At 33.2% G+C, this 26,702-nt stretch overlaps 1 protein-coding gene across 3 annotated transcripts in view; it reads right to left on the bottom strand.

Moving 5' to 3' along the window:
* Positions 1–26,702, bottom strand: part of LOC114343226 (zinc finger protein ush) — a 512,519-nt gene that overhangs the window by 90,776 nt on the left and 395,041 nt on the right. Inside the window, exon 1 of one of the 3 annotated variants that reach the window (XM_028294367.2) lies at positions 25,251–25,374. The exons of the other annotated variants lie outside the window; for them this stretch is intronic. Coding sequence (XP_028150168.2) covers positions 25,251–25,350 — 100 coding nt within the window. The 5' untranslated portion in view covers positions 25,351–25,374. Of the gene's footprint in view, positions 1–25,250; positions 25,375–26,702 lie in introns of those variants that run through there. 3 annotated transcript variants of the gene reach the window in all.

Genomic DNA, 26,702 nt, shown 5'->3' with positions numbered 1-26,702 from the left:
CGCGGGTGGGCCGTTCTCATCGATACCATTCAACCATTGTCTTCGGTTTCGTTTCTTCTTCTGTTGCGATCTCGTTAATAGAACGGTTCAAAATTACATTTTCTCAACAGAAAACTTTGTTGAATATGGCTGCTCCATGACACGTGTTCTACTATTACTAAGTCTGCTCGGTTCTTAATTTTGCACCGGCAAATCTAAGCTAACTAAATCTGAGATAACTGAGAATTTTAAGCAGATATTTTCGTAAGAATTGCAATACATTTATCACTTAATTTATTTAGTTTTTATTTTAATTTATTTAGTTTTTATTTTAATTTATTACACTTATTTTTAAATTTATTTATACTAAACTATTTACACTAAAACTTAATTTATATAATACCTACATTTATTAAATTCCCAACTTAAAAACGCATATTCAATACCCAATTCATTATTTAAACTTTACGAGGCAATTTATATCTTCAGACTGACTGAACGTTTCAAATTATTTTGTATTTATGGTTACGGTTCTGGTTCTCGAAACCTCTACATGACTCCGGCTGTCGTTTGACCAGTTATTCGACCCTTCTATCGAACAATCTGGAAGAGCCTACAGACAGCGGATACATCTCAATCCCAGCAAGCGGTAAAAACTAATTCCAAAGACATCGAGGTTAGTGCTGTTTATTTGGGGCCCCATCTAGTGGGTCATTGAGTGGTCATCACCATCATCATTCTCTTTGTCATTATTCCCATGCGGGGTTTCTATCTTAGGTCATATCAATATCAAACCCCCTTACCGACATCCGACATATCCTGCCTAAGCGTCTCCCTAGGTCCTCTTTGGCCTTCTCCTCCTACTTCTTCCAGAAACCCGCAGTTCAGTTATTCTTCGTATTGGGTAATTAACGTCTCGTCGTTGAACATGACCAAACCATCTTAACCTATGCTCCCATATTTTGCATCAATTGGTGTCGCCCCTAGACTTCCGCTAATACACTCGTTTCTAATTTTATCCTGTTTTGTTAATCCACTCATCCATCCAAGCTTTCTCATTTTTGCCACATGCACTCTTTCTTTTTAACTGCCCAACCTTCAGTGGGCTATTGAGTGGTAACTAACGTAAAAGAATCTGATGTTGTTCTGAAGCTATTTTCTTGTGGCATTTTTACAATTTTAACTATTTAGAATGGGAAATAAGCCACAATATTATTAAAAATTGATTTTTATTAACGTTTCGACGCCCAAATCGGGTGCCGTTGTCAAAATACAAAATACAAAATAGTATTTTGTATTTTGACAACGGCACCCGATTTGGGCGTCGAAACGTTAATAAAAATCAATTTTTAATAATATTGTGGCTTATTTCCCATTCTAAATAGTTAGAATCTGATGGTTTTTATACGTGTAATATAACCTTTTTTCACTCTTTTGGATTTATAGATGGTCTAGGAACCTGAGAGGCACTATTTTGTATGCGCGTTCTTTTACAAAAAAGCTGTGAATTCCCAAAGAACGTTTATGTTTGTTTCATCGACTTCGAGAAGGCATTCGACCGAGTACAACACGATATACTTTTCAATTGCCTACAGGTAGCAGGACTTGACTACTACGATATAAGACTGCTAAAATACTAATAATACAATCAAGTAGCATCAATCCAAATTGGAGATGGTCGTATTGAAAAACTACCCATCAAACGTGGAGTGCGACAGGGTTGTGTTTCCTCTTTAATCTGTACTCTGAAAAAATCTTTAGGGGGGGGCTTTGGACGACAGACAAGAGGGAGTAAGACTGGGCGGAGAAGTAATCAACATGCATTAATTGTATAAGTGGAACAATATCAGAAAACCTAAATATTCTTCTTCTTTAAGTGCCGTCTCCCAATCGGAGGTTGGATATCATCATCACTATCTTTACTTTATCTACTGCTGCTATGAAGAGTTCTATAGAACTACTTAAATATTACCAAATGGAAAAAAGAAGCCAATGTCAGACCAGATTGGAGGAAAATCCTGGTATAAGTCAAAAGGATTGTTGAGCTAATGACGACAATGACATTTGTAGGTACGTTTTACAGGTGTTTTGGAGATCTAACTAAAGTCTAAGATACAATATAAGGTCGATTTGCACCGATCTGTTTAATGGATAAAAATTATTGGATATGTAATTTAGCATGTTAACAATTACAAAAAACAAGGGTTGCCCGATCTAATCTTGTTCTAACTATTATTAATAATTAAAAAATTACATTTTTTTATAAATAAAAAAAAATCGACCCAGGCAGATATTATTTCAGATTTTTTTGGTCATTCTAAACAAAAAAGATCTTTTGTAATTTTCTTCTAAAGTTGATCGTTTTCTAGTTATAAACAATTTAAAACTGAAAAAAGAACGAAAGATGACAATTTTCAAGGCTCAAAAACATAAGGATAAAATATCTTTTTTGAAATTACGAAGTACCTAAATTCAATTTTAAACCTGATCAGTTCTTGAAAAGTCTTTTGGACTTGTTTCGTTTTGAAACATTGTTTTTTAGTTGTTAATGCCCGTCTCCCCATAAGAAACCTTCCTCATTAACAATTAAAAAAATATGTTTTAGAATAAAACATGGCCAAAATTCTTATCGAGACCTGATAGAAAATGGTTTAAACTTAAATTTATGTACTTGATGATTACAAAAATGATATTTTTTACTTATGTTTTTGAGCCTTGAAAATTGTCATCTTTCGTTCTTTTTTCAGTTTTAAATTGTTTATAACTCAAAAACGATTAACTTAAAAAAAATGCAAAAGGCCTTTTTTGTTTAGAATGATCCAAAAAATCTGAAATAATATCTGTCCGGGTCGAAATATTTATTTTAAAATTCATAAAAAAAGGCAAAAAGAAAAAAAAAGGTTTTTTATTATTAACTAATGATAGTTAGAACAAGATTAGATCGGGCAACTCTTGTTTTTTGTAATTGTTAACATGGAAAATTACATATCCATTAATTTTTATCCATTAAACAGATCGGTGCAAATCGACCTTATGTCGGATCCTCTACCTACTACTACAGTTTGTTTAATTATGCATTTGTTTATTCGTTAATCCCTAGGTGACAAAAACAGTGTTACAGTCGGTTCGCTTCAGACACAACTGGCTAGTGATTTTAGTAAGTAATTTTGCCAATTTGGTAAAATTGACAAAAAATAATTACTAAATAGTTAGTAATTTTGCCAATTTTGGCAAAATTGGCAAAAAACAAAAAAAATACCGACTAAAATCACTAGCCAATTGTGTCTGAGTTTAGCGAACCGACTATATATACTTATTATGTGTAAACCTAATATTTTGAATCTTCTGCTATGATTTGTGTTGTCAAAATCATTTTAAAAACTAACATTTTAATGTTAAAACTTTGAACAGTCGTCTTTGTATTTTTTAGCCTTTTTATATCATCAATTATCGGATTATATTATATAACAACTGACGTAGTGACAACATACTACAAGTAGTGGTTTATCTCTGTCTAAAATTAGAATCTCGAAAAAAAAAATTAATAAATGCCTCACTAATTTCACATGGGTCTAGATCGAATCTCCAGTTGCTTTACAAAAGCCAGAGTCTTGTCTCATTTTTTCCATTGGCCATTTATCAGATGTTATCAGCTGAAATTGAAATGAATCAACACAAGCATAGCTATTATAACGAAAATAAAACGTAAAAGTATCATAAGAGCGATCTTAAAATAAAACAGAAGCGCCATTTCGAAGAAAACAGACCAACACTTGTATAGTATTCGAATGGAAAGGCAAAAAGGGCGATTGAGAAATCGATTAACTTAAATCTTAATAGATTTTTCATGCGGCCACTTATCGAATTAATAAATCGACTTTCATTAATGCTCCCTGCCTTTCTAGCTAATCAACGTTTTCCCGATATATCTACTAATGTACAGAACGTCCCAAACTCCAAAATTACATCAACAAGTAAATTAGTGCAAGCAGATATCAATCTCGAGTATATTCAAAATAAAAAAAAAGATCAGTTTTTGTTGTGAAACTCCTGTCGGAGATTGAAAACTGTCAATGATCATTCTCTTGAATTTCACATGAACGACGTTCTCCTATGAGTTCGATTCTGTATCCCGTAGCCCTTCTATTTTGTTTTGCATTATGTCATAAACTCCCAGAAAACATGCTTCTTCTTTAGGGCTGTCTCCCAATTGGAGGTTGTATATCATCATCACTATCTTTACTCTATCTACCGCTGCTCTAAAGAGTTCTATTGAACTACATGTAAACCAGTCCCTTAAATTTTTCAACCATGACACCCTCCTTCTTCCTATACTCCTTCCTACTCTTATCTTTCGCTGTATTATCAGTCTTAGCATATCATATCGCTGTCCCGTCATTACTTGTCCCAGGTATTGTAACTTTCTTATTTTTATTGTAATTATGATCTCGTATTCTTTGCCCATTTCTCGCAATACCTCCATGTTCGTTTTGTTATGTGTCTATGTTGTTAATAGTTCTACCGTTAATTATTACTATCCCTTCACTTTCAGATAATACTGTTTCAAAAATAGATTCACTATATACATTGAATAGTAGTGGAAACATAATACATTCCTGCCTAACTCCTCTCCTGATTCCAATTTCTGAACTGTATTACAATGTCAACAGGAGAAACAGAACGCATAGAACTAAAAGTAGGAATCCGCCAAGGAGACTCGCTCAGCCCATTGTTATTCAATATGGCGATGAATCAAGTAATTCACGAAGTCAGAAAACGACATGGATACCATATGGGAGCGCATAAAATTACGATCTTATGGTATGCCGATGACGTTGTACTAATTGCTGATAACGAGGATGACCTACAAAGGCAGCTCCACACTTTCAATATCACAACAAATAAACTTAATATGAGAATATCAGTAGAAAAAACTAAATGTATAGTGATAAGTAAAGAGCTGCGTAGATGCAAGCTAGAAATAGACGGCAAAATTGTAGAACAAGTAGGTAATGAAATTCAATTAACTAGGAGTAGAGATCACTAGTGACATGAATATAAGAACAGAGACCACAACACAAGCAACAAAAGCGGCAAGAATAAGTGGTTGCCTCCGAGAAACCATACGGAGAAGCAAATATCTGACCACGGAAAGCAAAATAAAAGTATACAAGACAACAGTAAAACCTATCCTAACATATCCTAATTATTATTTGTTCCATCGTTTCTTTCAAAACATCCCGCGTAAACACACTTATGCGTTACAGAGGCCATTTTATCTAAAATGTGAGTCCTTTTTTTTAATTTTGCTATAACTTGTCACAACACTTGTCACAGATAATACACCTATAGGGTAAGTTCGGCCCTGACACTACTCCTACCTCCTCGCAAGTCAGAGAGAGAATGAGAAATCTCGATACGGTTTTCGAGTAGCGCCATCTAGTTGTTGATACGTCTTTCGGTTACCAAGAGGTGAGCTATCTAGTGGAATATTTATAATCAATGTCCTAACATATGCAATAAGACCTATCCTAACATATAAACATATCATTAAGAGGAAACAGTAGCGATCAACAGGTAGTCAAAACGCGTTCCAAGATTGCGGCTGTAATTTTGAATATTTTTTCGAGATATTTGGCACACGTATTCGTAATATAATAAAGAATGGCGGTACAGAGCCCAATTTGAAAAATATATTAATATGTGGAAATTACTATGTAATTAAATACAATATTAAAAAAACGAGCCTGTACCGCCATTAAGAAGAACAAAAAAATACACTTTCTTCAAATAAACTTTTTTATCCGATGCCTAGATTTTGTGTCATTTTGGAACTACTAAAATTTTTTATTTAATTAGTAGTTCCAAAATGACACAAAATCTAGGCATCGGATAAAAAAGTTTATTTGAAGAAAGTGTATTTTTTGTTCTTCTTAATGGCGGTACAGGCTCGTTTTTTTAATATTGTATTTAATTACAGAGTAATTTCCGCATATTAATATATTTTTAAAATTGGACTCTGTACCGCCATTTTTTATTATATTACGAATATGTGTGCCAAATATCTCGAAAAAATATTCAAAATTACAGCCGCAATCTTGGAACGCGTTTTGGCTACCTGTTGATCGCTACTGTATCACCTTAAGAGACAGACAAAGCAACAGAAGTATACGAGAACGATGCAAAATTCAAAATATTAACAAGTGGATAAAAACAAGAAAGAAAAAGTGCAACGAACATGTAAACCAAATGTAACCAGATAGATTAGCGAATATCTGTAAAAGCAACAAGCCGTATAGCAGAAGACCCGTTGGAAGGCCGCCTAAAAGGTGGAAAGACAATGTACAGTCAACAACAACTGAAACAGAATAAGAGGCAGACAAACAGGAGTAATCCTAGTCGCACGAAGAAGAAGAAGAAGAAGAAGAACTGTGTTCGTTATCTATTACAATTTGTACTCTTTGAGTACAAATGAGTAAAGGTTTTTTACTATTCGTGTAAGTCCCCTTTGTCTATTTTTTTGTCTTTAGAACTTGGACTAATTTTTCATGTCTTACTTTGTCAAATTCTTGTTAAAAATCAAAGTAACAAAACCTGTACATCCACATTCATATCCATGCATCTTTGTTGAGCTATCACATTAAAGCAAATAACCCCTCTCTGGTTCCTAGTCCATTTCTGAATAGAAACTAGCTATCGTCTTTTCTTTCTTCCAGTTTTTTTTTAACTAAAAAGGGAAGTTCCCTAGGTTGGCTGTATACCATATAGTTAAAAAACTCTAACATGAAGTAAAAACCACTTCTACGTAATTGGTATATTTATTAAAAATTTAAAAATCCCAATGGATTCAATAAAATGTGTCCAATTCAGAACGTTTTCGGACCTATCAGTCCATCATCAGTGAATCTAAAATAGAATAAGTAAGTACTCGAATACTTGCTAAATAGCCCCAGAACCAAACAATGGTTGAATTTATAATTCAATCTACATTATGTCACAGTAATATTGAACAGGCTAAACGCCGATGTTAAAAGATACATATAACCTCCGGGAACATGGTGAAACCCTACTAGGAAACTAAAACAACCATCTTAGGCCAACGTTGACTACCAAGTGTCAAAAGTTTGTAACGAACTGTTTAGAGTGACATTGACAGTAGAGAAAAAGGTAGTCGATTTGCAAAAGTTTTAACAAAAGGTCATGATCCAAAACATTGATAATATAATAAAGATTTTAATATCCGTTTAATTAGTTATATAACCAACTTGCACTTTTATTTGAATATACTTGTACAACTTGCAAAGCCAGCCTAAGGAACCATAAAAATAGAACGTCAAAAGAAAAATCGAAAATGTAGGATCAAAGGTACTAAAAAGTATAGATGGATTCTAAACAGAAAGAACTTCAAAAGAGCTAAAAGATAATAAAGCTCTAGTACACAATTAAAATTACAGTATGGAGACCACGAGCGGATAGAAGAGACAGGAGTAGACCACCTATATTATAGTCCTATATGAAGGACAGACAACGTTAAAAGAATCGCTGGAAACTGCCTGTAGGACACTTAAGACAGTCAGAACTGGAAGCAATTACAGGAGGCCTATGTTCAACTTTGCACGCAGAAGGCTAATAGCCCAGGAACCGAAGCTTTTCACCTCGCAATTTTTACAGAATGGATCGATTTGCTTGAAAATTTGAGAATAAGTAGTGGATAGTCCAATGATCAAAATCTATATTATGCCGAAAGGCGCTTTTACCATGGGGGTAGTTGCCACCCCACTTCAGAGTGGAAATTTTTTATTATATTTTGACCGCAAAAGTCGATAAAAACATTCATTATAAGCAAAAAATGTCCCATACATTTTTTTGATAAAATTAATAGTTTTCGATTTATTCGCTATCGAAAGTGTTAGTTTTATATCGAAAAATCAATGTTTTTCGATATTATACTCATTAACGATTCACTCAATTTTTGCCATAGAAAATTTTATTTCAAACCAAGTTCTTGGGAATTAAATAACCTACAATTTCATATTTAAACATTTTTTCGTATCTCTGATGCTAATCTTTCTATTTTGAAGAAAATGGCATTTTTTACCAAACTACAAAAATTCATTATTCTATTTTAACTCCAGTTTTTTAAAAACTAATCATTTTAAGTGAGTCAAACTTCTGGAATCTATTAATAATATATAAATAAAGAAGAATAAATAAGGCCAATGACTAAAAACACCGCCAACTTACATTATTATGCTTCCAATTGGATTTCTCCTTATTTTTCAAAAAAAATATATTGATTTTTTACCCCGTAACTTTTTTATTTTTTATCATACAAAGTTTTGTAAAAAATAATTTTGTAGGCTTTTACAAGGTATATAAGGCTATTAATATTAAATCCTTCTAAAATCCTCAGTCGCAAAAACAGGTGACTTTGAAAGGGTTGGTAAAGGTGGTTTTTGCATGTTATTACAAGTTTTAATTGTCAATAGCTCACTCAATTTTTGCCGTGGAAAAAATTTTTGCAGACTACTTTCTTGAGAATTAAATAAGGTTCAATTTTATATTTAATCATTTTTTCGTATCTCTGATGCTAGTCTTTCTATTCTGAAGAAAACGGCATTTTTTATCAAAATACAAAAATTCGTTATTCGCTTTTAACTCCATCTTTCTAAAAACTAATCATTCTAAGCTGGTTAAACATCTAGAACCTATTAACAATACATAAATAAAGAAGACCAAACAAGATCAATGACTAATTTTAATCAGGGTGGTGAGTAGGGGGAAGTTTCCGATCACTTTTTCGTTGAAAAAAAGAGGGACTGACATTATTTTTATTATAAGTCACTTAATTTTTAGCTAGAGACTATTTTTTTTTATTCCTGGAGATAGATCTTTTTAAATACTTTAAATTACTTTCAACAAATTATCCTCGAAAAATGCATAGTTTTCCCGTCTTTTGACTTTGAAACTACAATATTTAGCATTTGACGAAGAAGAGCTTCCATATAATAAAGTACAGCTCGATTACTATAGGTCTTAAAGAAATAAAAAAAAAACAGTTTTGTTTATTTTTTCAAAAGGTACATTTTTGTTAAGTAAAGTTGTTTTGATAAAACGAAAACTTTTTGAGTTATTAGCAGAAAACTGATTAAATACATTGATTTTTTCGATATAAAATTAACACTTTCGATAGGGAATAAATCGAATACTATTAATTTTATCAAAAAAATGTATAGAGCGTTTTTTGCTTAGAATGAACGTTTTTACCAACTTTTGTGGTCAAAATAAAATAAAAAATTTCCACCCTCGACATGGGGTGGCAACCACCCCCATGGTAAAAGCGCCTTTCGGCCTCATATAGATTTTGATCCTTGGACTATCCACTGCTTATTTTCAAATTTTCAAGAAAATCGATCCATTCTGTAAAAATTGCGAGGTTTTGTCCTATTTTAAGCTTCATTACTTGGACTATAAATGATGATGATGATGATGATGAAGATGAAGTTCTAATAAAATCGCTTGAACTTATTTGCATTTTATGTTTCTAAAAAATGTGTTCATCTAATTTCGCGAAACGCTGTATTTCTTATGAATATTTTACAAACATTAAAACTACTTCCATCTTTTCAAAACTGCTCTTATCTATAAAACAATAATTTATTCACTTATCTAACCCATATAGATAGACAAATATTGGATCAGAGAAAGGAACAAACTTATCTGATAACGCACCCAAACCAACAAACAAGGAAAAGGGGTACAACGAGATTATAATCTGATTATGTAATCTTGGTAATGCTACACTAAACGATTTTAATGCAGTAGTATGAGCAAATAAGTGTTTGTTTATTTAATACTACATAAATCGATAGTGGGTCTGCCCTTTTTATGCAATTCTCAGGTAGCAGATTGGGATTAGAATCATCGGTGCATCTATATTTCCAGTTGCTTTTTTCAGTTTTCTTCTTTTCTTATATATGTTCTTATTGGCTTTTTGATACAAGCATTTTGAAGCTTCGAAAATTTGAACTTAGGCTCCCAACGCTCAGCATGTCAGGAATGGCAGAAATGATGAAATAAACTAGCTGAGCCAACCCCAAAGACAAACCAGTTTTAGAGTATATTAAGAGAAGCAGTAATGCTTACATCTAAGGTATACATTATGCAGAGTAGACACATTTTTATACACTAATACCATAAAGAAAAGATTTTTCCACCTACCTCTACCTAAAGTATACTTTTCCGGACCTGATTGTAGGGAGCAAAGTTGTACTTTTCCTCCCTAGGGAGGAAAAGTAAAAGTGAGGTCATGGTATTTCATTCATGAAATATAACTTATTGGCGCCCTGTACAATATCTATTTTCTATTACGTAAGTATCTATACATTTTAACGTTTATTTATAAAACACCCTGTATTTTGCAGAATGGTAAAAAACAGTAAATTGTTATTTTGATTTAACCACGGTTCTTAGACATTACTACGGTTGCCTAAATCGACTAACCAATGAACATTAAGGGTGAAATTACGTCACAAGAGTTTACTGTCATTTGAATCGTAATATGATTTTTTTCGAATCCTGAGAAAACCAAGTATTTTAGGAAAATTTAAACGCAGGATGCAAGATTACATTATTACCGAGGGCGCAAAGCCCCTTAGAATAAACAAGCAGATTCTATTGAATGAAATATTTGAAATTAAATATCACACTTCTCTTTTATTTTCAGCCCTGTAACTTTTTAAAATAAACATTATAGAAGTTTTCAGGGACTTTCAGTCCTCGGTAGTAATGTAGTCTTTCATTCTGAGTTTAAAATTTTTCAAAAATATTTATTAGTTTTCTCAATACAATACAATACAATTAAAACACATTGAGAATTTTGACAGGCGTCAAAATTTTGCATTAACTCAATGTAAAATTCTGAACTGTTGAATTCCAGCTTCCCTAATAATTATTGTACATCAAAAGACATTAGAAACTATTTGTAGAGGATTGAAATCTGTATTGGAAATAACTGTTAAAATTGGTCTACGTAATTAAACATATTCCAAAATTTTGTAAAAATGTAATACATTTTAGTTTTCAGCCCAAACTTAGGCCACACACAATGCAATAATGTTCACATTTTTGAACTGTCAATATTTTTATTTTATCATCTATTGTTTAAAAACAATACAGTTGATAAGATACCCTCAGTTGCGGAGAAATGATTAATAATAAAGATTTTTTTATTCAATCAATGGTGTGAGCACTGTCAGTTAAATAGTAACGTGTGGCCTTACTTTTACACGCATACCTATTGTGGCAAATGTATCATATTTTTCAAAATTTTAGAATGCATTTAAATCGTAGAACAATTTTAACTTTTGATTTTAATACAGACTTTAATTCTCTACAAGTATTCTCTCATGACTTTTGATGTAAAATAATTAGGGAAGCAGGAATTCAACAATTCAGAATTTTACATTGAGTTTCCTATGGCCCTTTTTACGATTCATCACCCGGTATAAGATAAAATGTGTACTATTTGTCTAATTATTTCATAATAACATAATACACATATACACAATAACACACATTCAGTGATCGAAAATCATTTAAAAATATGGGAATGTAAACTCTTGTGACGTAAAGTCAAAAATATAAGTCTCCCCACCACCGTCGGACAAGACAACCGTAATAAAGTCTAATAACCGTGTGATTTAACAATGTTTACATTAATAATTTGACTTATATTTGACAGTTGACAGATATATTGTACCTACTTGTTAGTTTTAGTTTTAATAAATTTTGTTGGTTAGTTACATAAATAAATTAAGTAAAAATGAAAAAATTACTTGTTATTTGAGGAAGGTGGAAAAACCATATGTATAACATGGGAGTAAAGTGCCTTTTCCTCCCTTGAAAGATTACTGTAAATAGTATAATACAGTAAACTTCATTCTCGGGAGGAAAAGTAGTAGCACTTTCCTCCCTTGTTATACAAATAGCTATTTTTTATTTATTTGCTAAGTGCTACAATCTGGTCTTGGACCAATGAGTAAGTAACTTTTTATCTATCCTATCTTACTAACTACTTAATATCTAAGAGTCACCCTTTGATGTCTTCTTAGTTGTCTTTATTATTACTGGGGCAGTTTTTGCTTGAGCACCATCTCACAAAGCGCTGCTTTTCACTTTATCACGCACTACACCAACACGTTGCTTGCACACTTGTCGCGCAATGCTCCGCTATTAGCTTTGTCGCACAATACACCAACTCGTGAGGTTTGGTCCTCTTCAGTCTTCTTTTCTGGTTTGAGTTGTCCAGGAGCTGGATGGCCTCAATATTTTCGTGGAGAAGAAGTCTTTTTCATGACTTTCTGCGTGTTTTCGGATTTCTTTGTCGAAGGGCTCCATTCGTAGATCCCTGTGGAGGTCGTCATTACGGATGTACCATAGTACGTTAACTATGCCCCTTAATACTTTGTTTTCAAAATTTTGTATTATTTTCAAGTTTGTATTTTTTGTACATCCCCATAGTTGGATACCATACGTCCATACTGGTTTTATAACTTGTTTGTAGATTAGCATCTTGTTATACTTTGACAATCCTGAGTATCTTCCCTCTTCCCAGTGGCCAGTACAATTTTTTATATTTAATATCTAATTCTTCTTTATTTTTCTTTACATGTGCTTTACAGCGAAGCTTCGTGTATAGGTATTTGGCTGTGTTGGCATAATGAATGTCTTGTCCATTAATTTTTATTGGTGCGTAGTCTTAGTCCATTTTTCATTTAGTCCATATTCAGTCATTTACTTCTGTCGTTGATTCTTCATTAAAGAATATTTATATTATTGATTTGAAATCGATGTGATATCAGCTTTTCTAATTTTGTGGGCGATTGAGATAAAACACTTCTTCAATTTCTGCGAGAAATTCAATCAGCCGCCTACTTAAGACGAATAAAATAAAATGGAAAACAATCGGATTCCGAATCGGAAGTTCTAAATTAAAAAGGCGAGGATGGTTATTTTTTTTTTATGGGTTTCGGGAAAGAGTCGCAAAAGAGATCCATCCGGTTCGGTGATGACCTGAGATTTCGCTATCATTTTTCCACACGACTAGTCTGGTTGTCACTGCCAAAGTATGATAACCGTTCGGAAAACGTGCGGCCGCCTCGTGTGTACTGCTGGTGCTGATAAGACGCGTGCGCAATATGAGGGAAAATGAATTTTCCGAATGCAGAATTGCTGGTGTCGCGCGATATGTCACTCACTCGATCATCGCCGAGTGACTTTATTGCAAAGCAAAGGTGTGAAAATGTCAAGAGAAACTACCGATACCCATAGGCGTAGACAAAGGTGTTTAAAAAGGATAATATTTCACATAATGTTTTTTGCTCTGGAGATAATGGAATCTCGAGAATCAAAAAATTAGTAGAGTTAATGCAAAAACTCATGGAACTTGAAAATTCGTACAACCGGAAAAAATTAATCCTAAAAACATTCGACTATTTTCATTTTATACTGAATTGCGCGACAGGGTTCTATCCGCACCCTGACGTTTTCAGCAATCTTGGATTCCATCATTATTTCGTCTGTAGATTAACATCACTAAATGTGAGAGTCAGTTTCATAAGATTTTGTAAGTAGTCTATGTCTTCTCTGAGTGCCGTCTCCACTAATAAAGATTATCGTTTACAATAGCAAACTCGTCTCTGTCTTGAGGTGTTACGATCAATTCTTCAAAGGTTATTCCTCCAATTTCTAATGTTACGTAACCATGAAAGCTTTTCCTACTGACATGTATTTGACATTTTATTGTTAACTGAGAAATATCATCATCATCATCAATCAGCCCTGATTTGTCCATTGTTGAACATAGGCCTCTTACAAATATTTCAATCTTTGTCTGTTCAGCGCCTCTGCTATCTTGGTGGTTGTCTGCCCGTGGTCTCCACTTAAGTAATTTTTTTCTCCACCTGTCGTCTTTCATTCTTGCAACATGTCCAGCCCATCTCCATTTTTGCGTTGTAATTCCTTCGATAACGTCTTTCATTCCGGTTCCTAGTTTCCTTAGTCCTCGTTTCTTAATATATTTGTCAAGCTTATTCCAAGCATTGATCTTTCCATTTTACGTTGTATCCTTCACAATTTTTCGGCTGATGCTTTTGTGAGAGTTAGGTTTCTGTTCCTCATGTAAGACGTGGTAGAATACACTGGTTGAAAGCTGTTCTTTTTAAATGGATTTCTCGATTTTTATTAGATCATTGCGGACAGGATTCCACTGTGGTAAATGCTTTATGGAAGTGAACAAAAATAAGAGCAAGAGGTCTTTTATATTCGAGACTACTCGACTATAGCTTTACGGCACTGCAGATGGTCCTTATTTCCGTGGTCTGATGGGAATCTTGCTTGTTCCTCTAACTGATAGAAATCAAGTTTTACTTCCAATCTGTGTGCCAGTATTCCAGAACATAACTTGTATAGGTGGTTTATATATAGTTAAGGGCCTATAGTTTTCAAGTACAAACTAATTTATCTCCATGTTTATGAAGGAGGATTGTAACCGAATTTTTCCATTTATTTAGAATGTTTTGGTAATGTAGACATAGATTAAAAAGTGTTGGATTCATGACATCAAAAATGGACCTTGTAGTTTAATTATCTCAATGATTACGCGATCTCCCTACATTCTGTATTGATAAATAAGGATGGGTAATAAGAGAACATATAGTAGAACGCTTAGTGAAACTATTGAGGGACGTCGGCCAGTAGAAAGACCAAGTAAGAAGTAAATAGATGAAGAGAGAACCGATGCTAAAGTGATATTGAGGGTTGATAAGTAGATGAGAGCAGTCAAGAAAACAAATGCTTGTAGGCGAATAATGGGGGAGACTTAAATAAATTACATACATTCTTTTTATGTCAATAAATTTAATTAAAAAAAATTTTTTGGAGACACTGTATAAATAGTTATGTTAATGTTTATACTACTGAATGGAGAATTGAATTACCTTTCAAATGAGCTATCACATGACCCCTATTCTCATTAAAAAAAATCATCGATGACTTTATCACGCCCAGATGGATGACGTTACTAGTATGATATATATGCCAAAAAGTCGTAATTTAAAAATAAAAATTAACATGTTTCGAGATATTTTTCCAAAATCGTCCATTCTCGAGAAAATTAATTAATTCCAACCTTTACGGGCTCACTGTATATATAATAATCTCTAAAGAGCGGAACAAATGAAAATCTAAAACGTAGCTAGACCATGTAACAGAGGTAAGTACAAAAAATACTTCTGAAAGAAAGTGTACGTAGGGCAGAAATACGAAGAGCAAGACCTAAAGATCCTAAAAGGAAATATTTTCTAAATGTAGAACAACAGCAAAAGAAAGCTTACTTTGAACAGAAAGCAATGAAGGAACTCACCAACCAAAGATTAGGTTTACCATCATCATCATCATCATTAGCCCATAGTCGTCCACTGCTGAACATAGGCCTCCTCGAAAAAACTTCCATTCAGATCTATCCTGCGCCGCTGCAATCCAGTTGGTACAAATCCTCTTTATGTCGTCAGTCCATCTTGTGGGTGGTCTTCCCGGGTTTCCTCTATCCGCGTTCGGTCTCCACTCCAAGATTTTTTTGGTCCACCTATCATCTCTCATTTTAGCGACGTATCCTGCCCACTTCCATTTAATTTTGGCTATGTGTTTTATTATGTTTTCTACACCACTTTTTCTACGAATTTCTTCGTTTCTAGGTTTACCAGTGCTCATTTATTAGATAACATACTTTATTACTTTTGAATAAAAATATTTTTGTAACGCCCCTGTTGCCATAGATCGGACGCCGGATAAGAACGTCATGATCTGACGCCGCCTAATGGAAACGACTAGACCCTCAGATGATGGTAGCCACCTTTCCAAACCTTTAAACCTCTCGATATTTTGGCTATCTTAAAAAATGTATCAATTTGCGAAAAATAATAATTGAAGAATTAGAGGAAAACTACGTATGAGTAAATGTAAATGAGTATGAGTAAATATAAATTGGATATGTAAAAGAAATACTGCACGTCGAAAAATATGGTGGTTGCAAAATGAAACCGAAAAATTTAATCAAAAAAGTAAAAACTTTGTCACATAATAATTAATAATATTATGAAAAGTATATTATACTTTTTGTATGTATATTATAAAAGCTGTCCCAAAATTCATGAAATATTTGAATTTGTCGCTAATTAACGACCTGTCAAACTGTTCAATGTGTTTTAAATGTATTCATTTTTTTTTAATCCTGAGAAAACTAACAAGTATTTTAAAAAATTTAAACGCAGAGTGAAAGATTACATTATTACCGAGTGCCGAAAGTCCCTGAAAACTTCTATAATGTTTATTTTAATAAATTACAGGGGTAAAAAAACAAATAAAAAAATAGTGTAATTTTTAATTCCAAATATTTCATTCAAATGAAACTTTTTGTTTATTCTAAGGGACTTTCGGCCCTCGGTAATAATGTAATCTTTCATTCTGGGTTTAAATTTTTCAAAAATACTTATTAGTTTTCTTAGGATTCGAAAAAAATGAATACATTTAAAACACATTGAACATTTTGACAGGCGACATTTTGCGCCTATGTCCTTAAGATGAAAAGTAATAAATGTCTTGAAGTCACTGATCTTCGGTCCATTTCTTTCTCTCGAATTACAAGTTATACATATTTATTTTACGTACATATTGAAACAAAACAAATACCCTTATGGTTATTAAAATATGGATTCCAGACTGAATCTTATTTTCGCGCGTCACTTGACTTTGGGGAATTATTGTTTGTGTTTGCCAAGATAATTTTTTTTTATACCTTATCGTAAATACTCACTTCTCATTCCACTTATTTTGTATGAGATAAAATGTTTTTACGGCACGCGTTTTCCTTATCTCACTCTTCTTTAAATAATAATCAATTTGCTTTAGGGAAAGTAACATGATACATACGTACTACTATACTGAAATCGATATGGGCAGATTTCCCTTCATTAATTTTTATGCACCTTTTATTCTTTCAATTGCTTATTTTGTTCACTGCACTGTGTATTTTGTAGTTTGCACTTTGTGGTTGTTTCTTCGAATATTTCACAGACTCTTAACAATGCACTGTCGTCTGCAAGTATGGCCAGTTTAATATTTTCTGTAACAGGGATGTTACAGGTATATAATAAATATAGTATGCGCCAGTGCTGGTTCTAGACTAAAAACTGGGGGGAGGGGGCACGGGCAAGGGACACAACCGGTGAATAAACAAGATAACGTGCCTTTTTAAAGAAATATTATAGTACAATAGTCCTGTAAAAACTGGAGGCCCCCCTGCCTCGGGCTAGAACCGCCACCAGTGTGGACCCCAGAACACTGCCCTATGGGATTTCTGCTTTGATTGGTCGTAGTTTTGAATATTCGCCTTCCTGTTCCTCTAAACTCTTTCTGTCTTCTAAATAAATATGACTGTATTGGATAGACATAGTGGATAGAAAGACTTTGAGTTTTAGCAGCAGGCCTTTCTGCGACACGTTATCGAATGATTTTGCAATGTCTAGGAAAATAGCTGAGAGAATATTTTTTTATTCTCTTATTTTTTTCTAGTCGGCGGAATCTGTTGCGTTGGTCTATTTATTTTTTTTACATTTCAAAATTGTTGTACAATTGCAAAGCAGATGTGGAAAAAGTTGCACCGTTCATTAGAACATACTCAAAAGGCTGTTTTAGACCATCTCATTTTATTGAAATTGTTTGAGCACGTTAACTACCACGGTACTTTTAAGTATTTCGGTTCCAGAAGCGAATTTAATCATATATTATTAAAAATGCTAATTATAGTAGGTACATAGTAATCATAAAATAGCTACTTCTTCTTAAATAAAACTGATCAAGTTTTTCGAGAGGCGTTTGCCAATGCTTTACTTGGAGAATAGATTGAATAAATTAAAAAACACACAAATCGCAAGCTCTTTATTATTTAGAGAGAATTGAAAAGAAGTGCATGTTGCAAAGCAAATTCGAGTTTGTACTAAAAATAAAAAACGAAACGAAACTCTGAAAGAGAAAGAGAAACTAACACTTTCTGTGGAAAATCATTTTAAAATTTATCAAAAAAAAAAAATAAATTTTCATTTAGTCCAACTCTGGCCAACGCTGCTGTTTCTTTTCGTTCAAGCTCTTTTCTTCTTTCCCCCCTTGACGCAGCTCGGCAACATTGATTTACTACGAGGCAACTGGTAGTTGGCGTCTTGGTTAGGTAAACAACCCACGAGAAACCTCGTTGTTGGTAGTCAACGTGTTAAGAAAGCAGAAAATTATGTACATACTCAAATTAGGTTATGGTAAATTTATTTTGAATCCTTTGTGTGTTGAGTGACTTACCATCCAAAAGAAAGAAGTCTTATTCTAGGCCTGCTCTATTGACGATTTTTTTGATGCCTCTTTATATCCATTTGGGTGTAGTTTCTATATATCTAATTAAAATTTTATTTAGAAACTTAATTAATAGAAAACCGTCGATTTTTAGATTTAATTATTAAATACAATTTAGGGATAAAAAAAAAGTTAAAATCCTTTATAAAAGGTATATTTAAAATCCCTAAAAAGGGCTACATCACAATCACATAACTAGTTTTCAACTGGTTTACCAGTCATCATCAGTGCTTACCTAAAATGAATATAACCTGGTAAAATAATGCAAAGATATTGAAATTTTGACTACGGTTAAGAAAAGTTGTAGGTTATACTCACGTGAGATGTACATGCTAACCACCAAGATCTAAATTTTCAAAAATATGTGGGTCAAAGCCCTGTAAAAGTAGTCCGTCAAGGAAACATCGGTTTAAAATGCTACATTAAGCATGGATGTTTAAAGTATTTTACTAATATGCCCTAGGTAACATCCGAGCTCTGGAATTGACTTGTTCACATGGTGAAAGTATGACGGCAAGTGACAATGAGCACTTGTTGTGTGTTACTTACACAAATTCCAACAGCCACCAATAAGTTAAATAAATTCGATAACTTTAAATCAATACAAAATTGCTTTTTTAAATCTTAGATCTCTTGATAACAAGATTTGATTACTGACTTTAGTTCTCGAATACAATACATTTGTGTAATGTGGTTTGCCTAACCACCTCCACTTACAGTATACGTGAATACATTTTTAACTACAACTACTAGTATACTGAATTTTAATTGATAATTTTCACAATGGAGTGTGTTGTTACATCATTTCTAATTATTGTAACAAGCTGTACACCATAGTCTTTAAATATGACAGGTTAAATTTTCAACTTCCTGTGAAACTGTCATTTCTGTCTTGTCATCGTTCGGAGGTCTCTATCCATTTCATTGTCACTTGCCGTTACCGTCATACTTTCACCATGTGGAAGTCAATTCCACAGCTCGGATGTTACCTAGGGCATATTAGTAAAATACTTTAAACATCCATGCTTAATGCAGCATTTTAAACCGATGTTTCCTTGACGGACTACTTTTACAGGGCTTTGACCCACATATTTTTGTACATTTAGATCTTGGTGGTTAGCATGTACTGTCCGTTGCAAGATAATTCGGATGGATTTCCGATAAAATATATACAAAAAGTACATATTTTGTCATAATTCCATCCGAATTATCTTGCAACGGATAGTATATCTCACGTGAGTATAACCTACAACTTTTCTTAACCGTAGTCAAAATTTCAATATCTTTGCATTATTTTACCAGGTTATATTCATTTTAGATAAGCGCTGATGATGACTTGTAAACCAGTTGAAAACTAATTATGTGATTGTGATGTAGCCCTTTTTAGGGATTTTAAATATACCTTTTATAAAGGATTTTAACCTTTTTTTGTATTACATAGTATACAGCCAACTACACGAAAACAAACTTTTTCCTTGTGGATAATTTAGGGATAATTTTCATAAAGAAAATTAATCCGCAGCTCCTGTAGCTTCCTTAAATTCGTCATAATTTCCATCTAAAATCTGAGACGTACTGATCAGCAGCGTTATCGGCAACCTTGTGTTCGATCTAAAAGCAATTCTATCTTTTTTTATGCGAAGGCAATATTCTGTGGTAGATTTGGTTATCGAGCCAGTCAAGATTGAAGAAAAGATTGCGCACTGGAAAATATAAATTTCCGATTTCGTTCTCCACTCTTGCTTGTTGGCGCTCACTCACACCACCTTTCGATCAAATTTCTGATTAAAGATATTTTCCCAATAACGTTGATGTGTTTGAGAGTGCGGTGCTTCCTTTACAACGGAATTATTTAAAGAGACGGGGAAATAAAATTTTTTAGTAGTGTATTTACTAAACTACACTGTACAATATTAATTTTAACAGCAGGATAATTTAATTAACGACGTTAATGAAAAGAATACTGATTGCGGTACAACTATCGCATATCGATCAAAGTAAAATAAAAATGAGAGGGCTGATACAAGAGTCTCAGTATTAATCTTATATTTATATAAAAATCAATTGCTGTTCGTGTGTCTCGCTAAAACTCGAAAATGGCTGGACCGATTTGGCTAATTTTGATGTTGAATTATTTGTAGAAGTTCAGGGAAGGTTTATACGGTTTTATATAGTCATTTTAGTAGCCACCAAAATTTTTACATCTATGTGTATAAAATGCTCTTTTCACAGTGTTTGTTGCCATACTCATCCGAAACGATTTGACCGATTTTTATGAAATTTTACGCCTATATTCGGCAGGACTGAGAATAGGTTGTTAATTTTTCATACCCGTACGTCGCAAGTGGGGTTGCCGATGACGCCATAACTCTCATAATAATGACGTGAAAATACGAAATTAAGTAGGTAGACCCCCAGCTGAATACCGAGCAGAACCGTACTAAAATTTTTTTCTCTAGCGCAATCAGTGTCAAAATACAATATCTCAAGCCGTAGAAATATTCTGAGCACAGAAGAAGAACGAGCGACCAATTTTATAAAAGAGAAGTGGAACAGTTTAATTTTGGGACTCAAATTGGGCAAAATATGAAGTTTTAATTTTGCGAAATTTTCAAAAAATATCTCATAACGGAACTTTTCTGACGAACCGTAAGCAGGAGAAAAATTCTGAGCACACGAAAAGAACAAGCAGCAAATTATAAAATTTTATTTAATTTTAATTAATTTTGTTTAATTTTATTTAATTTTATTTAATTTAAGTATTTTATTTATTTTCGTTTATTTTATTGGATTTAATTTTTAATTCCATTTTTTTTTTATTTTATTCCATTTTATTAAATTTTATTTATTTTTATTAGATTCTATTAACTTTTATTTAATTTTAGTTTTTTTTAATTATTTATTATTTTTATTTAATTTTTTTTAGCAGCTTTATTTATTTTTATCTAATTTTATTAATTTTATGAAATTTTATTTAATTCTATTTAATTTTATTTAATTTTAATTTAATTTAATTTTATTTAATCAACACCTATAGAGTTGGAACCACCCCGAACCCAATCATAAATACAGGGTTGTTTTGAATGTAGATAAAATAAAGCTGTTATATTCATTATAAGATAAAAAAATTTAAGATTGTAACTGTTGCACTACAAACTTTATTTTGTTACTTCTAACTAAACTTTATTGCATCAAACAGCATGTGTAATTAATTAAAAACAATAATAAAACCTCATTCACATCGAGCATTTTTTCTTTATTAATTACGAATTCCTTTTGTTTGTTTTAAGTTTATTGTATATAAAAGTTTGTTTTTATCTACTGAGGCAATAAGAAGTCTGCCGGGTCAGCTAGTTAAAAATAAATAGAGAGATAAAAAATAATTATAAAAATATGAAAAAAAAAGTTTATTGAGGGCAAACAATAGCCCTTTGAATCGTTTATTTCTATGTATCGGTAGGAACAAAGTCACATGCTAAGTGACACGACATTTTGCCAACATGCCAACGTAAAGTTTGGTTTGAATCTTTATTTTGAATAAACATTTTGGGGAAAACGACATTATCCGAAGGCCTTTGCAGTTACTGCCGTCGCCCGTAAAAAATTTGGGAAGATTGCCAATCCCCCATAACCTGACTGAGAGGAAGCTGTTATTTGACTGAACTAGACATCATACTGCCAGCTTGCCTCCACCACACTTAATTATAAATTGACAACGGCTCCAATCGTGATATATCCTAAAGAACAGGGACTTTTCGTGTTTAATATGGATGCTTCTCAAAATGGCATCGGGGCATTACATTCGCAAGTACAGGAGGGTGAGGAACATATCATAGGATACTTTAGCAAAGCTCTGGGAAAAGCAATGAGGCACTACTGTGTTGCCGGTAAAGATTTATGGGCGGTCGTCAAAGCATGACCATTCCTCCTTACAATGGCTCTTAAGCTCGACGACTCGATGGCTCGAAAATCATTCAAAGAAAGGAAGTGCCGATTCTACGAGCGCCAAGAAGAACAACAGTGCTAGATTCTACAGTTGAAAACCATAGAGTGCAGAAGTGACGAAGAAGCCCTACCCAAAGAAAACCTCCAGATTGAGAAGAAGAATGATCCAGATCTAAAGATAGTCCGTGAGTGGCTGAACACAGAGCTAGGCCACAATGGCAGGAGATTGTAAAGTGAAGGTGGCTTCAATGGAACTCTTTGTGTCTGCGAGCGACGTCATCACTCGTAAATGGAAGAGGATGGAACAAGAACAGTACCCCAAATTGTTCTCCCAAGGACATGTGCAAAGGACGTGCTTGCAGAATTCCGCGACAGCCACTCCAGGATCAATAGGATTCTGGCCAAATTCCTTGAGAGGTATTACTGGGATAATTGTCGGCAAGATGTGGTAGAATTGTGCAAACAATGTGACCTGTGTGTATCAAAGAAATGACCCAAAAGGAGACTTAGAGAAAAACTCAAATAATACATCACTGGGTCTCCATGGGAACAAGTTGCTGTCGACATTCTGGGATCATTTTCAGTAACACCATCAGTAAATTAATATTTGATGGCTGCTATGGACTATTTTTCCAAATGGCCAGAAGAATTGCACTACCTAACCAAGAAGTAATCACAGCTGGTGAGGCCCTACTCGAAATTGTAGCAACTTTGAATCGAAAGTTTGGAAGACCATGATGGCTTTACTGGAAATTAAGAAAAGCAGAACGACATCGCTTCATCCTAAGTCAGATGGCATAGTAGGAACCTGTACCCAGTATCTGTCCCTGTTTGTACATGAAAACCAGAGAGACCAAAGCTCTCAACATAAAGCAACTGGTTACACTCCAGCAATGGCTATTGACTGGTCGAGAGATGAAGCTCCCCATCGACTTTCTACATAGCAATCTACCAGACGGAAAGGCGGACCAAGAGACATTCGTCGAATATAAGATTCACTTCAACCGCTCCCCAGTGATCGGAGGATGGTTACGTGCGATCAGAAATCCACTCCTGTTAGTTTAAGTAATGTGATGCAATATGGCTCTATCAAGCAACAGTAAGGAAATATATGAGTCCCAAGTTGTAGCGTAAAACTTTATTTATGTGTAGAAAATGCTTGTACTTGTAATCCGTTGTCAGGGCCTATTTTACCACTAGGCCCATCAGGCACCTGCCTCGGGCCTGCATTTTAAAAGGGCCCGGAAATCCTAAAAATATATTTAACGCAATAACAAAATAAATTTTCAAAATTATTTCGTTTCATTTATTTAAAATCGCGTTGGACCAATCTAGCGAAGATTCAAACCAAAAAAGGATGACGTCAGTTGAAGCAAATGTTTTGTTAGGGAAAATGAATACCTACGTTAGAGTTTATTCTTATGACAACGATTTGGAATAACATTTTGGACCGCATAAATGCAACCAGTAAAAGTTACAGTGGTGTGTGACCTTTACAATAGTTTAATCAAATATGTATACAGAAAGAAAGACAAAAATTTTCAGAAATTGGAAATTTCTTCTAAAAAATTATAGACGATAATTATTAGACGTTTCATATTATAAAGATAAGCTTTCCTGAGGACGGAAAACAATTTTTTTATGAAAATTCAAGAGTTCCCGAAACGATTTTTTAATGAAACTTTTAAAATAAATAGTTTTTTACCTATTTGTGATATTTTAATTACGCAACTATCTATACGAAAAGATGCTTTTAATTCTGTAAACTATATTTTTTTAACATCTTTTTCACAGACAATAGTGAAACATTAAACTTGTAAACTATTACCGAATATTATCAGACCGATATCGATGTTGATGATTTAGTGGAAGAAGAGGAGAACATCTAACATCTTACAAAATCTGCAAAGTATGATGACCTTTTTGATTGAAAATAACGTCATATCGACGTTTACACATGTAGAAACGTTGCTTACAATGTATTTAACTATACCTACCCATTAGCAATAGCAACGCTTCAGGTTAAAGATCTTTCTCGGTACTGAAAAGAGTAACGTCGCATTTATAAAATTCCCTAAATCGACAAAATCTGTCGTCTTTGGCTATTTTAAATATAGAAAATGATATATTACAAAAAATTAATACAAATCATGGTTGCTAAATTTACAATTACTAAAGCTTCATGGGGACCTATTAGGTTGTGAAGATTTGGTTCTAAAACCAAAAAAGTTGATTTAAGATTTTCATTTTAATGGGGTTTTCAATTGTTTAATTTAATTTTCCATCTCCAAAAATCGTTTTTTCCGATTATAGCGCCATCTATCCATAGTTCGAAAAAATATCTCCAATAAAAGTTACTTATTTTTACATAAGGAATAAAAATCTGCAATAAAAAATGGGGGTTCCTATTTCAGATTTTAAAGTAACTCCCCACCCACCCCACCTCCGGGGGTGAGGAGGAGGTCGTGTTTGGTGTCATTCGATAGATTTTTTAAAAATATTAAAAACGCATTTTTCAGTTTTTTGATCTGATGTTTATTTCGTCCATTTCGTTTCATTTCGTTTATATTTAGGGGCCTGAAAATTGTGTAGTGCCTCAGGCCTGATTTGAAGTAAAACAGGCTCTGTCCGTTGTAATCTTCTGCTACCGTGCTGTCATACATTTCCAAATCGAGTATAGAAAGGATAAAAAGAATTGAAAAATCGTGTTGTCAAAAGATAATAAAAAATATAATGAAAAAAATAATAAAAATCATACGTTTATTTAAGATAATATCAAACTAATCTCGTGTAGTTTACTTCGCGCAACAGTTTTCTGTTGCGGGAAATTCAAAAAATACTAACTTATAAAAAATACTTATACTTACTAAATTTTGATGTATCTACTCGTATTGTCCTTAGAGAATGGTTTAACTGTAGTTCATTACAACTATTCAGAGCAGCAGCCAACAAATTGACCATAGCCATTATGATATCCAACCTCCGATAGGAGAGGGAACTTTAAGAAGAAACTCGTATTGTGCAAAAGTATATCTGCGACTTACCTGTAAAAGACATAATATATAAACAAATATATTCACAACAATAATAGGCAAGCAATTAAATAACAGTAAATTCGATGACCAATACATTTGCTGTTTGCTATTCTAAAATAAAAGGTATTTTTGCAATAACAATAACAATTCATAGCCTTGATGCAAGTAAATGATGTCTCTAAGTAAGCTATAATTTCCACTCGGCATGATAAGATCTTCGGTATACTGCCCGGGGTAAAAAGCACGATAACATTTACCCGCTGATTGACACAATGCAATGAAAACACTTTGATTCCAGCCTTTAGATCTAGCAAAGGATAAGCAAAGATTTTTTCGTCGAAGATTAATCATCGGGGTACCTGAGCCTCTGCCAACGACTCGTCTGAAAGAGTAATAAATAGGTTTTTAATGTTCTTCTCTGAGAGTGAAGGTTACGCTTTTTACGGAGGCTGCTGAAACCACCAATATGACTAATAAGATTAGAGAAAAAAGTTAAAAGTGAATATAAAATAGCAAATAAAAGCTTTAGCATAATAATTATACCATGGGTAACTATTTTCATGTAGGTATTCAATTTACCGATCCTTTCAATAAAGTTCTCCCAAGAAACTCACCTCAAAAATACTGTCAATCTCATTTTAACACTCGGTCGGGCGCGCTTTTAAAAATCTCAAGAGCGGGCGCGCGGTTGCACTTTATGCCGCAAGCAGAAAAACGTATGCTTAAATTAAATTCAAAAGATGCATACCCATAATAGTAAATCTGAGACAGTTACAACAAATCTTTTATTTCAAAAAAGTAAAAAAATAAAATAATATTTGACATAATAAATCTTTCTCCTATTTTCAATATTTTGGCATTTTTGCTGATCCTTTGGATCCAGGAAGAACTTTTATTATATTTTTTGCTTTGGTTTTACCTAATGTTGTTATAGTACTCTTACAAACAGCTTCGCCATCTTTGGTAATGCAGAATGAATAATCAGACTCGTGTATATCCATAGAATACTGATTTTGGAAATCTTCTTCTCCGAATTATATTAATTTCTTTAACCTCACCTTTTTCATCGCCAAAGTTCACTATATCCTAGGTATCTGACAAAATATCTGCCAATTCTTTTATAACTCTGTGGCCGTCAAATATTTTTTAGAATTTTTTATTAATTCCTCAATACAACAATACAATCAATGCTTTATTATAACTACCTCCAAGATCTTAGGTTAACTATTATCACATCACAAAAAGACAGTTGCATTAAATAAAAAACAACAAAATTCAAGGCTT

Source organism: Diabrotica virgifera, chromosome 1 (genome assembly GCF_917563875.1).
Source record: "Diabrotica virgifera virgifera chromosome 1, PGI_DIABVI_V3a".
Taxonomy (NCBI): domain Eukaryota; kingdom Metazoa; phylum Arthropoda; class Insecta; order Coleoptera; family Chrysomelidae; genus Diabrotica; species Diabrotica virgifera.
Note: the sequence above shows the minus strand (reverse complement) of the source record. Positions and strands in the feature narration are given on the sequence as shown.